Source organism: Mesoplodon densirostris, chromosome 17 (genome assembly GCF_025265405.1).
Source record: "Mesoplodon densirostris isolate mMesDen1 chromosome 17, mMesDen1 primary haplotype, whole genome shotgun sequence".
Lineage (NCBI taxonomy): Eukaryota > Metazoa > Chordata > Mammalia > Artiodactyla > Ziphiidae > Mesoplodon > Mesoplodon densirostris.
Genome location: NC_082677.1, coordinates 16,478,118 through 16,490,620, shown reverse-complemented (window position 1 = coordinate 16,490,620; position 12,503 = coordinate 16,478,118). Strand labels below are relative to the sequence as shown.

Here is a 12,503-nt window from a genome sequence, read left to right as displayed (position 1 = left end):
CTATAGAGTTTCCCACAATCTGGATTTTTCTAATTTTATCCCTGTTTTGTTATTTAACATGTTTCTCTGTCCCTTATATTTCCTAAAAATTGGTAGTTAGACAGAGAGGCTTGGTCAGATTGATGTTCAGGGTTTTTTTTTTGGCGGGGGGGGGTGGGGGGGCAGGACTACCTCAAAAGTAGTACTGTGTAATTCCATCAGGAGGTATCATACTTGGTTTCTCTCCAGTTAAGATGTCATTAGCCATGAATGATCACTACCTATAATTAATGAATCCATTAATTAAGGGTTCCCTACATCAATTCTCATTCTCCCCTAATAATATTCCACATAGTAAAGTCAGCCTGGTCTTTATAAAATGCTAATCAGATCAGATCACTACCTCTTTAAAACCTTTCAATGGATTCTCATTGTCCTTCGAATAAAGTCTAAAATCTTTATGATGGCTTCCAAGACCCTCCATGATCTAGACTCTGCATGTTTATCTTGCAGTTCTCACTTTGCCTCATTCCCAACAACGCTTGCTATAACCAGCATTCTTTCAGTTCCCTTAATGCCCTGCTCTTTACTGTATGCATCTGCACGTACTCTTCTTAGACTACTACTGAGGCATAGGCAAATGCATAGCTTTAGTTTACTAATTCCCATTCATCCTTCAAGTACTGGCGTAAACAGAACTTCCTCAGTAAAGTGCCTTGACCCCACGGACTAAGTTAAATCCTCTTGCCAAATACTTCCACAACACACTTGACTTCCCTTTTGTAACATTCATCACACTTCTAATGAAATGTTCAATGACTTTCTTTCCTCACTCATTATAAATAAAGGCAGAGATCACTATTGTCTTGTTCACTGCTATACCTCAACGCCTAGCAATGTCTAAATTAGCATATCATTTAAGAATTAGTTGTTGAATTAAACTGAAATTAAAAACCATCTTTCTGTGGGTGTTGATAATGCCCCTTTAAAAACTGTTATTTTTAAATACTTAAGATTTGCAAATGATATTTCAAATCATGATAGCTATTAAGCATAATGAATATATGAAATGTTCAATAAATGTTCATTAAAAAGACAAAAATGAGTACATGCTAATTTAGAGTAAACAAATATCTTCTCTAGACACTCTTGGACCTTATCAATTGTTTCTATAATATATTACAAAAATCTTTCCCATGAAGAACCAAAGAGCAGCAAATAACATTTAAAGAAAAACCTTACTTTTATGAAGAGGAAGGGGTTTAAGAAGATCTGGCTGTGCTTGAGTCATAGCTACAGGTGGTCCTTTTCCTCCAATATGATTGTTCACAACTGGATTCTGTTGTCTGCCTCTTAGTAGTGGAGACATACAGCGACGTCTTTTAGGGATACCTTGCATATTTGGTTCTCCAGGTCGTTTATGTTTATTTTGAGGTCCAGCCACAAATTCATCTGCCTCATCTATCATCATACCCTATAACAAAAAATATAATTTCCCTAGCTTTACATACAGTTTTTAATTGCACAACTAATTCCAATTCCCAATAAAATAACTGTATTTTAACTGTTGACATTTATTAGGTATTCTACCAAGAAAATATAGCTTCAGCTTTCTTTAGTTAAATTAAGAACGGCTCCTCTCCACAGTGCCTAGTGTAAATAAATTATATCATGGAACATTTCAAATTTACCTTTTTATCCAGCTTAAAGGGGTTGCCAAATGTATGCAACCTTCGAGGCTGATCAGGATCAAGTTCTCTTAGTGGAGAAGGTACTTGCTTGAGGTATTCCTGGTAATTCCCCATTTGTGCTATAGGAACACTGTGCACTTGATCTTTTCAAACAGAATAGAGCAAAAACAAAAGTTAACCTCACTAAAACTACCTTCCAACTAGTTATCAAATAATGTCTTCTTATGTATGAATGCTCTCTGGTTTATTCTAGTCAATCTTTCCTTACCACATATTCTAAATTATTTTGTGACCATTATAAATATTGTGACATAATATCTTGAGATTTTTTTAAAATAAAATTTTAAATACTTGATTTTATCTTCTAAACAAAGCAAAAATATTGCAGTTAATTTCAGTGTATAGAATAAGCATATGTGTAACCTTTCTATGAAAAGGAAATGTCTCTTCTACTCTATTCCAAATAAGCAGAATTTAATTAAAGCAGAATTTATAGAAAAGAGATATCACATAGATGACCCTGTTTATATAAAACTATAGTTGAAATGCTTACATGAGAGTTGGCAAAGGGTTAAGTTCTCATCTGACTTGATTTGTAGTAGGTGCCATGGGTACAGTTGAAGGAAATACCAGAATAGGACATATATTGGCCATCCAGAGTTAAACTAGTTCAACTACCAGATACTAGTAGATCACAAGAAAATGATTTTGTTTGTGCATGTACCTGTATATGTGAATGTATGAAGAAAGCTAAAAAGGAAACTAAGCTGCTAACAAAGGTCATTACCTCTGGGGAATAGAATTTGGGGCAACAGTGATGGTAGGAAGAAGTGTAGAGAATCAGGGATGACTCACTTTTTACTTCATTCAATGAGAATGTAATACTACTGTTATAATTCTTTAAAAGTTACAATAACACTCTATGTATTTCCAATATAAAGAAATAAGTTTACTGAAGAAATACCAACATTAAAACCATGATCTAACCTTCATCCTGTCCTTTAAGAAATCTGCGGGTGCTCTTCAAAAGATTAGATCTCATTCTTGTTAAGTGATCCAAAAGATTCCGTCTTGGTATGTCATACGCATTTCTAAATGTCTGTGGCTTCAAATCCTGTTAAAAAAGATTTAAAGACAAGATTTATTTTCAAACATAGAATTAAGAGACTGAAATCTCTAGCCTGCAGCATAGCTTTGAAAATAAGATACACAAGTTAACTAACTAGCTTAAAAAAATAAAGAGATATGATGCAATCTTACTGTACTGTTTTAATAACCAAAAGATAAAAATTTGGTAGTGAGGCTCAACCAAATAATCTCAAGCTCATATCTGTCCAAGATTTTATTACATATTCTGGCTAAGAGAAGTAAATAAAAGCTTTGATGTATAATTTACATACCATAAAACTACCCATTTTACATAAACAGTTTGATGAGTGTTCATAAATGTATAGTTGTGAAACCATGACTACGATCCAGTTTTAGAACATCTCCATCATCCCAGAAAGTTCCTTGTGCCCATTTGTAGTCAATCTCTATTCCTATCCCCAAGCAACCACTAATCTACTCTCCTTCTCTCTACATTCCATTTTACAAACGGAATCTTGCAATATGCAATCTTTTCTATCTGGCTTCTTTCACTGAGCATGTTTTTGAGATTCAACCATGTTGTTCGTGTACTGGTGTCTATTCCTTTTTACTGTCTTTTCCTTTTTACATGGATATACCATATCTCTATCCATTCACCAGTTGATGAACACTTGGACTATTTACAGTTTGGGGCTGTTACTAATGCTGCTATGAACATCTGCATACAAAGCCTTTATATACATATATTTTCATTTATCTCGGTAGACCTACCAGCAGAACTGTTGGTATATAGCAATATTTACCTTTCCTAAGAAACTGCAATCTATTTTCCATCTATAATGTATAAGAGTTCCAGTTGTTCTACAACCTTACCAACAGTTCATATTTTTCAGTCTTAAATTTTAGCCATTCTAGTGGGCATATAGTGGGATCTCATTATGGTTTTAATTTGCATTTCCCCAGTGGCTAATAATGTTGAACATCTTTTTATGTGCCTGTTCAAGTTTGTATATGAGCTGTCTGTTCAAATATTTAGTCTATTTTTTTTATTGGATGTTTGTCTTTTTATTATTGAGTTCTATGAGTTCTTTATATATTTTGAAACAAGTTCTTTATTCAATACATGCTTTTCTCCCAGACTACAGCTTGCCTGGAAGAAACATCACAGTTTCTTCTGAAGACAAAAATTTCAATTTTAATGAAGTTCTACTTATCAAGTTTGTGTGTGTGTGTGCTTTGTGTGTTGTATTTTAGAAATCTTCATTGACCCATAATCCAACATCTTAAAAATTTCTTCCTGTTCTGTTGTAGAAGTTTATAGTTTCAGTTCTTACATGTATGACTATGATCACTTCAAGTAATGTGAGGTAAGGGTCAAGTTCATTATTTTGCATATGGATAGCCAAGTGTTCCCACGCTATTTGTTGAAAAGACTGTCTCCTAACCCACTGAATTATTTTGGCACCTTTGTTAAAAATCAATTGACTCTACGTGTGACGGCCTACTTCTGTTCTACTGATCTATATATTTTTCCTTATGCCAACAACACAACATGTTGATTGTTATAGCTTTACAGTAACTTTTAAAATTAGATAGTGCAAATCTTCCAGTTTTATTCTTTTCCAAAATTGTTTTAGCTACTCTAGGACCTTTACACTTCCATATAAGTTTTAGAATCAGCCTGTCTGTTTCTACGAAAAGACTACTGGGATGAAGATCTTTTTAATGAGTATTCACAAAGCACTTCAGGATCATGCTGTGTACCCAAGGTCAGCAGTATAAAAGTAGCAAACTACAGTGAACTCTACCATTAGCTATGTAACTTTAGGCAATCTCTAAGCCTGTTTTCTCGTCTATAAAATGAATGGGATGGTTTGCTCTTTGCAGTCCATCCATTCATCCACTCACCAGGTACAGTGTTTAACTCTAAAATCTAATGATTCAATAGTAATATAATTGATCATTATTCTGCGGAGGTACAGAAGTTCGGACAAACTGAGTATCAGTTAACAGAAAACTTGCCATATTCAACAATATAACAGACTATAACTATATCAGTACTAAATTCACATAACCATTACCTTATTGAGCAAAGCAACTTGGAACCCAGTGTATTCTTTCATATTAAGGTCTAGCAGTCTGTGAGGAACATCCTCTGAAATTCCCTGGAGCAGCTGTTGAAAATCTTTCCTATAAGCCATTGATAAACCATGTGATCTGCTTCGGACTTTAATTCCAGTTTCCGGTACTACTTTTTTGCCTACAGAACCGATGACTCGATCAGATTCTATTTTCGCCTAAAGCAAAAAAAACCCAAAAGTTGTCTTGACATAATCTGAAGTGGTAAATTAAATGCTAATCATTTTGGTCTTCCATAAATTAAGTTTTTATTATATTTAAAAAGTACATAAGAAATTTAAAACTCTACTTAAGTAGAGAAGTTTATGACAAGTCCTTGGTAAACTGAACACAGTTTAAACAATAATGTCTTATGATTTTAAATCATCACAATTCTTACCTTTTGGAGCAGGGTTCACAAACACAATTTCAATTTATTTTATTTATTAAATACCCACTACACCTAAACCATGAAATGTAAATGTACCCTAAATAAAAATATATATATTTCCAATTCAGAGGTGAAATAAAATTAGAAAAAAAAATCTCATCAACATTTACTTAAAGACATTATTACTAGCACATAACTAAATGTTCCTAGATATGGCAAACACTGATGGAATTTTTCACTGGAAAGCAAAATAGCAATATTTTGACTCTTTCCAACCTACATTTCAATTAGCACTTGAAGTAGAGATGGCAGAAGTACTGGAAAAATTTTGTTTTATACAATTTTAATAACTTGGCAGTCAAAGTGTATACTGCTTGACTACTATAGTATCTATTAACGTGTTTTTTCCCAAAATGAAAAAATTCAGTATTTTTACAAATATTTCAAAAGAAACTCCCATTTTGAAAGAAAAAGCTATAGGTTTAAAACATAAAGCAAAAGAAACTGACTTTTTTGTCTAAGAAAAACAACTTTCTAACATAAATTTCCCGAAAGAAAACAAAGAATGTTCACATACAGGAAGGCTAGGACCACATTAATGAAAGCTATTTTCACAAACTAGGAATTACTACTTGAAATTATCATTTCAAAACACAGCATACCATTTACTTGAGACAGAATTATGTTAATATATGATATACGTGGTTTTAAAATATAATACATTAATATGATGGAATTCTATTACAATCATCAAGAACTAACATCTGGCCTATTGACCACCTTAGCCAAAACCATTCAAAGTACTTAATGGCTCTATTTCTTAACATTACCTGCTGACTCAATTTTTTGAGGTATGAAATGACACTGTAACTAAGTCCATATTCCATACTGTCTGCTATTAGGTTAGGTGCTCCCATCATTCTAACAGCTTTCTTCAAAGGCTACAGGAAAAAAGAAAATACCACTCAATCCCGAGCTTATCAAAAACTTATAGCTATATGTATTGTCAATTTTGAAAATTTCACCTCCCAAAATGTCTCCTTTTCTTCAATAAGAGTCACATAATCATATTTGTACTTCATTAAAATGTTTGTCAGTGGTATGAAAGGCAGTTTGAAATACTAAACAAGAATTAGAGGCTATAATAACAACACCCAGAGCAAGAAAGGGTGAAGTCCTGGACTTCTTAGCATCATTGGAGACACTAAGTTTGGAAGAAGAGGGCAGGAGACACATTGCAGAGGTTGATTTGATAGAACTTGGGTAGTAAGTAGAAAGAGGAGTCAAGGAAAATAGAAGATTTCTGCCTTGGGTAACTGGAAGGGTTGTGGCTCGACCCCTCACTAGCTTTGAGACCCTGTACCAGGTAATATAACCCCTCTGTGCCTTAAGTTTCTCATTTGTAAAATGATAATAGTAGTATCTACCTCATAGGGTTGTCATGGGATTAAATGAATTAATGCATGTAAATACATCTGGCACACAGTAAGCATTCAGTAGGTATTAATCATTACTACTATTATCATTAGCTGAGCTGAAAAAACAGAAACAAGCTCTGAAGGAAAAATGAGGAGGCAAAAATCATCTAATATTTACTGTGGATGTGATATAGTGATTTTCAATTGTAAGGACTAATTGAGAGCCACTTTGTGCAAGGAAAAATATCACTAGCAGGACTGTCTAGCCTATGTGAATGGGACAGAGTCAGAAAAGGATGATAACCACCCAATGACATATTAGAAAGTGTATAAAAGCACTGGTGTCAAACTGGAATCAAATCCCAGATCTGATACTTAATATTCATGTGGCTTTGGCTAAATCCCAATTGCTATGAAACATAGGAGTCAAACATATGCAACAGTTCATATTCAAGTGTTTCTTCCTTTTCCCTCTCTTACATAGCAGGCACTATGTGCTAGACACACACAGCTTTTCTCTTACAACTATAACATATGACTTTCAAAGCTCAAGAAATTAGTGTTCTTATTAGGGACCATTTAGAAAGATTAGTTACAGTCAAATACTGTAACATTCCTGCAGTAAAAGCAGAAGTAATGTTTTAAGATGCTTTTAGTGTACATCTTTTTGTTAAGAAGCTACTTTTCACAAAATAAATAAAGTAATATATTTAATAATATATGCATTATTGGTCCTATCTATTATGATACACTAGGCTTTAAGTAATATTTCCGGAGATTTAGGGAATAATGCAACACAAACCTTTTTTTGTACCCTTAAAGGGAAATAATTATAAAACTGCAATTTAAAAAGGTAGTATAACAATTGAGGTTAAAAGCTTAAATTCTAAAGCCAGGCTGCCTGGGATTGAATTCCTGACCCCCAAATATTAGCTATGTAGCCTTGGATGAATTATTTAATCTTTTAGTGCCTCAGTTTCCTCATCTGTGAAATAAGAACAGTGATTTCTGCCTCATAGGGTTACCATACAAATTAAATGAGGTTAATACATGTAAAGTGCTTAGGATAGAACCAGGCCTGGGTAAGCATTATACATACATACATACATACATATATATACATATATATATATATGTATATATATATATATTATCATCATCATCATCATCATTATTCTGAAAATCACTGAAACATTTCTTTCCCATTACATTTATATGGGTAATTTGTACACTCAATTTTCATGACATTTATTCTATAACAGCAATAAATAAAAGTTTTAATACCTACAGTAAACTATAAGCATGATATAAAATTTTATTGAAAGTTCTATTTTTAACAATAATATTCTTACCCCAAGATAGTAGGGAGGCATTGTCTTCAAATAACTTTCAAATGACTGTCTCCATTTCAATGTTGGTTTTGCCTTATGTACTTTAAACAAGTCATCTATAAATTTATAATGTGAACAAACTATCATCATTCATTGTTTTCACACATGAAAATCAAGTCAAATAAGTTTCATTTTTAAAGTCTGCTTTCTTATTTATATAAGAGAGAGAGGAACATCTGACCTATATTTTTAACAAAATTAAAGGTGGTAAAATTTTTGGTTCTGGCATTTTTGAGTAGTAATACCACTTTAAAAATAAAAAGGTGTCAATTATGGTCTAAAATTAAACGTAATAATAAAGGTAGAATCAGAAAATACACAAGGAAAATCTAGATATGAAACAGATTTGAAGACAGAAACAAAGTATGCATGATGTTTTCTATAAAATACACCTACTAATATTTTGTCTGTAACCTTTAAATCTGATGCAGTTCCATGAAGGGAAAGATGTCTTCTCCAACAGTACCCCTCAAAAAATTATAGCCAAATGGTCCCCAGAAACCAACTTTAGGCTTATCATATTATTTTAGAACAAATTCATCATTTAAAAAAATTTGCCAAATGAAAATTAAAAGTATAGATAAATCCTTAGAAAATACTCAGATCTTATAAATATGATATGCTTCTACAAAATGTCTAATTATTTACCGAATACAAAGCCTGCATTACTAATTCTAACTATGTAAGAAATCTAATTGCAAAAAACTTAGAGAATACTTAATTTAGAAACCTAAAATATAATATCTTCAATAGTTTGCAGAATCAAAGGTAGTTTGACACTGACTTTCAATTTATCAGAAACATGCATGGGTTGCTATAACACAACCTTATACAGCTTCAGTGTCTTAGAATTAAAAAAAAAAATCTTCATTAATTTCCAGAAGACAAGAAAACTTAGAAAGGGAGGGATGTTCCCAAAGTTTGTTTTTAGGAAAAATTTGTATGTATGCTAAGCCACAGAGAATGTGATGAGAATAACTTACCTAAAAGGGGAAGGAGGACTGGGTAATTGTAAGGCATCACAAATAAGTTGACACAGTTCAGTGCTGTACTGGCTTTCAAGTAACCAAAGGGATGGCCAAGTTCGCTATATTTTGCACTATTGCTCACATATACCTGTTAAAAAGGAGTAGTTAAAACTTCACCTTTAATAACCTTTACAGAATGTTATATAAACCACGGATTCAATTTAACTTTTTAAGAAACATCAAATTAAATTTTTAGAGATTCTGATACTGAGTGAAGTAAGTCAGACAGAAAGACAAATATCATATGATATTGCTTATATGTAGAATCTAAAAAAAGGCTACAAATGAACTTATCTACAAAACAGAAATAGAGTTACAGATGTAAAAAATAAAACTTATGGTGTGGGGAGTGGGGAGGGATAAACTGGGAGACTGGGATTGACACATACACACTGCTATATATAAAACAGATAATTAATAAGGACCTGCTGTATAGCACAGGGAACGCTACTCAGTACTCTGTAATGGCGTATATGGGAAAAGAATCTAAAAAAAGAGTGGATAGGGCTTCCCTGGTGGCGCAGTGGTTGGGAGTCCACCTGCCAATGCAGGGGACACGGGTTCGAGCCCTGGTCCGGGAAGATCCCACATGCCGCGGAGCAACTGAGCCCATGTGCCACAGCTACTGAGCATGTGCTCTGGAGCCCGCGAGCCGCAACTACTGAGTCCGTGTGCCACAGCTACTGAAGCCCACACGCCTAGAGCCCGTGCTCCACAAGAAAGCCACCGCAATGAGAAGCCCGTGCACAGCAATGAAGAGTAGCCCCTCCTAACTGCAACTAGAGAAAACCTGTGCACAGCAACAAAAACCCAGTGCAGCAAAAAAAAAAAAAAAAAAAAAAAAAAGAGTGGATATATGTATATGTATAACTGATTCATTTTGCTGTACACCTGAAACTAACACAACATTGTAAATCAATTATATTCTCAATAAAAATTAAATAAATAAATAAAATTTTAAATCACTATAGTCGTTCAGCTCACCTGCCAACAGGTTTGAGGAGATTTTCTTTCCAGGATAAACTGAGTCAGCGGTGAAGGTTCCAACTCATATTTGTCAAAAGGCAATTTGTCAATAACCATCGGTTCACAGTCTGTACAGGAAAACTTCACTACAGGATGAGATGTACGAGGTGGCTAGAGGGGAAAGTCTTATTATTACTCTTTCACAAAGTACCAGAAACAAACTCCTTTTTAGTATCCCTCACTACCAAAGTTTACTCAGTTTCTCAGTTTTGCTAGTGAGAATTTAATTTACTACCAAAAGCACCACTAAGCTGAAAGAAAATACTTAAAACTGTAATGCTTAAATTATATATATAATATTCACAAGAAAAAAAAACACTTCAAAATCTATACAGAATTAAAATTTTTGTTAAGTCTTAAAATCAAATTTATCAGAAAAATTAAATGCAAAATTTTGGAATTAAATAAGTGTTCAGGGCTTCCTGGTGGCGCAGTGGTTGAGAGTCCGCCTGCCGATGCAGGGGACACGGGTTCGTGCCCCGGTGCGGGAGGATCCCGCATACCGCGGAGCGGCTGGGCCCGTGAGCCATGGCCGCTGAGCCTGCGCGTCCAGAGCCTGTGCTCCGCAATGGGAGAGGTTACAACAGTGAGAGGCCCGCGTATCGCAAAAAAAAAATAATAATAATAAGTGTTCATTAATTTTTATATATAAGAAACAACTAATTTAATAGAAACCTTCCTAAGTCCTCAATTGTAGCAATTTAACTACGTGGCTTCCAAATTGATGACACACATTGATCAGTACAAATTTTTGAATATACAATATATTAGGGCATATATATTTATACTTATAAATTATTAATTTATAGGTACATAATAAAATATATATCGAAATAATATTAAAAATAGAAAAGAGTAAACATACATAGAAGTTCTAATGCGTCCCTTCCCTATTCCAGCAGACTGTATTGGTTACCCCTGTGTTAAATACACCCTACTTTGGAGGCCCTGTTGTAGAGCTGCAAAAACCACAATACTTTAAAGGAAAAAAAAAGCAAGTTACTCTATTTCCCCCTTAACAGTCTCCTTCCTAAAAATCTCACCAAGTGAAGATTAGTGAAGAAAATATGAGCTATGAAGAAATAATGTGAAATTTCATAGCTATAAAGGACTCCTTTTGGCTTCAGTTACTATCTACATATACCGGTGGCTCCCAAATCTACTATATAGGGACCAGATTTCTCTCATTTCTCTTATCTATCCAACTACCTACTGTACATAACCTGAATTTTCTATAGGTCCCTCAAATATATTATTACCCCATTCATTATTTCACCCCCAAACCACAAAACCTGTTCTAAAAAACCTAGATGTTAGCCTTAATATCTCCCTCTTATCTTCCATACTTAACTGTCACAAAGAATTAGATTAAATGATACCACAAATTCTAAGCCACTTAGCAGAACACATAAACATGGCAGATGCTCACTACTTTAGTTACTGCCCTCTGTCAATGCTAAATTCTCATCTCTCTAAAAATTTACCTTCTATTTCTTACCACTCTAATTCATGCCTTCATCATTTCTCAGACTAGATTAGTACAACTGTTCATTTTTAATTAGTCTCCCTAATTAGTCAGCCCCCTCCAATCAATCCCATGGCCATGAAAGATAAATATAATCATGTAATTTTCCTACTCAAATTATTGGGTAAAAATAGCAGCCAACCACCTAAAAATAGGGCCAGGTTCTTTTCTTTTAATATTGTTTTACAAAGAGCCTTGACAATATGGTCCCCCCCCCCATCTGCCTTTTAACCACCACACCATGTACACCCTGTGCTCCAGCCATACCAAAATGACTTGCAGTTGCCCAAACAGATCATTATCTTTCATGCCCCGGTGTTTCATACATTATCACAAGCTGCTTTACTATTTTCCCCCCTGCATAATGCAAACAAACAAAGTTTTGAAGACTGAACTGGCAAGGCAAGTACCAACCTCTAAGAAACTTCTTCCCTGACACAGTCTCACCATGTACCCCAAACACATACCAGGCAGTTAGGCACCACCTCCTCTGGGCTCTGCTCTGCCCCCTATGATAGTTAGCACACTGTTGTCTATTATGTTTATATGACTGACCTTCCTATGGAATGGCAAGGTTCCCGAGGGGAAGTATTGTTTTGCTCCTGTACCTAGCATGTACCTGACATACAGCGTATTGAATGGGTCTGTGAAACTCATCTATTTTTCTGGATGACAATATTGAGATCCAAAAAGAAAAGGGGGGCATTTATTATTTCATTTAATCCCCAAAATAATCCTATGAGATAGGAGTTACTATCTCTATTTAACAGATGGGAAATTGAGGCTTAGAGAAGATGATTAACCAAAGACACATGGTTAATAACTGGTAGAGCCATGATTTAAATTC

At 34.2% G+C, this 12,503-nt stretch overlaps 1 protein-coding gene across 2 annotated transcripts in view; it reads right to left on the bottom strand.

Moving 5' to 3' along the window:
* Positions 1-12,503, bottom strand: part of INTS6 (integrator complex subunit 6) — a 94,619-nt gene that overhangs the window by 7,110 nt on the left and 75,006 nt on the right. For both annotated transcript variants that reach the window (XM_060079812.1, XM_060079813.1), the window contains 8 exons: positions 10,090-10,242; positions 9,061-9,193; positions 8,039-8,133; positions 6,099-6,209; positions 4,841-5,056; positions 2,658-2,784; positions 1,671-1,813; positions 1,222-1,453 (listed from right to left, as the gene is read on the bottom strand). In XM_060079812.1, coding sequence (XP_059935795.1) covers positions 1,222-1,453; positions 1,671-1,813; positions 2,658-2,784; positions 4,841-5,056; positions 6,099-6,209; positions 8,039-8,133; positions 9,061-9,193; positions 10,090-10,242 — 1,210 coding nt within the window. The remainder of the gene's footprint in view (positions 1-1,221; positions 1,454-1,670; positions 1,814-2,657; positions 2,785-4,840; positions 5,057-6,098; positions 6,210-8,038; positions 8,134-9,060; positions 9,194-10,089; positions 10,243-12,503) is intronic.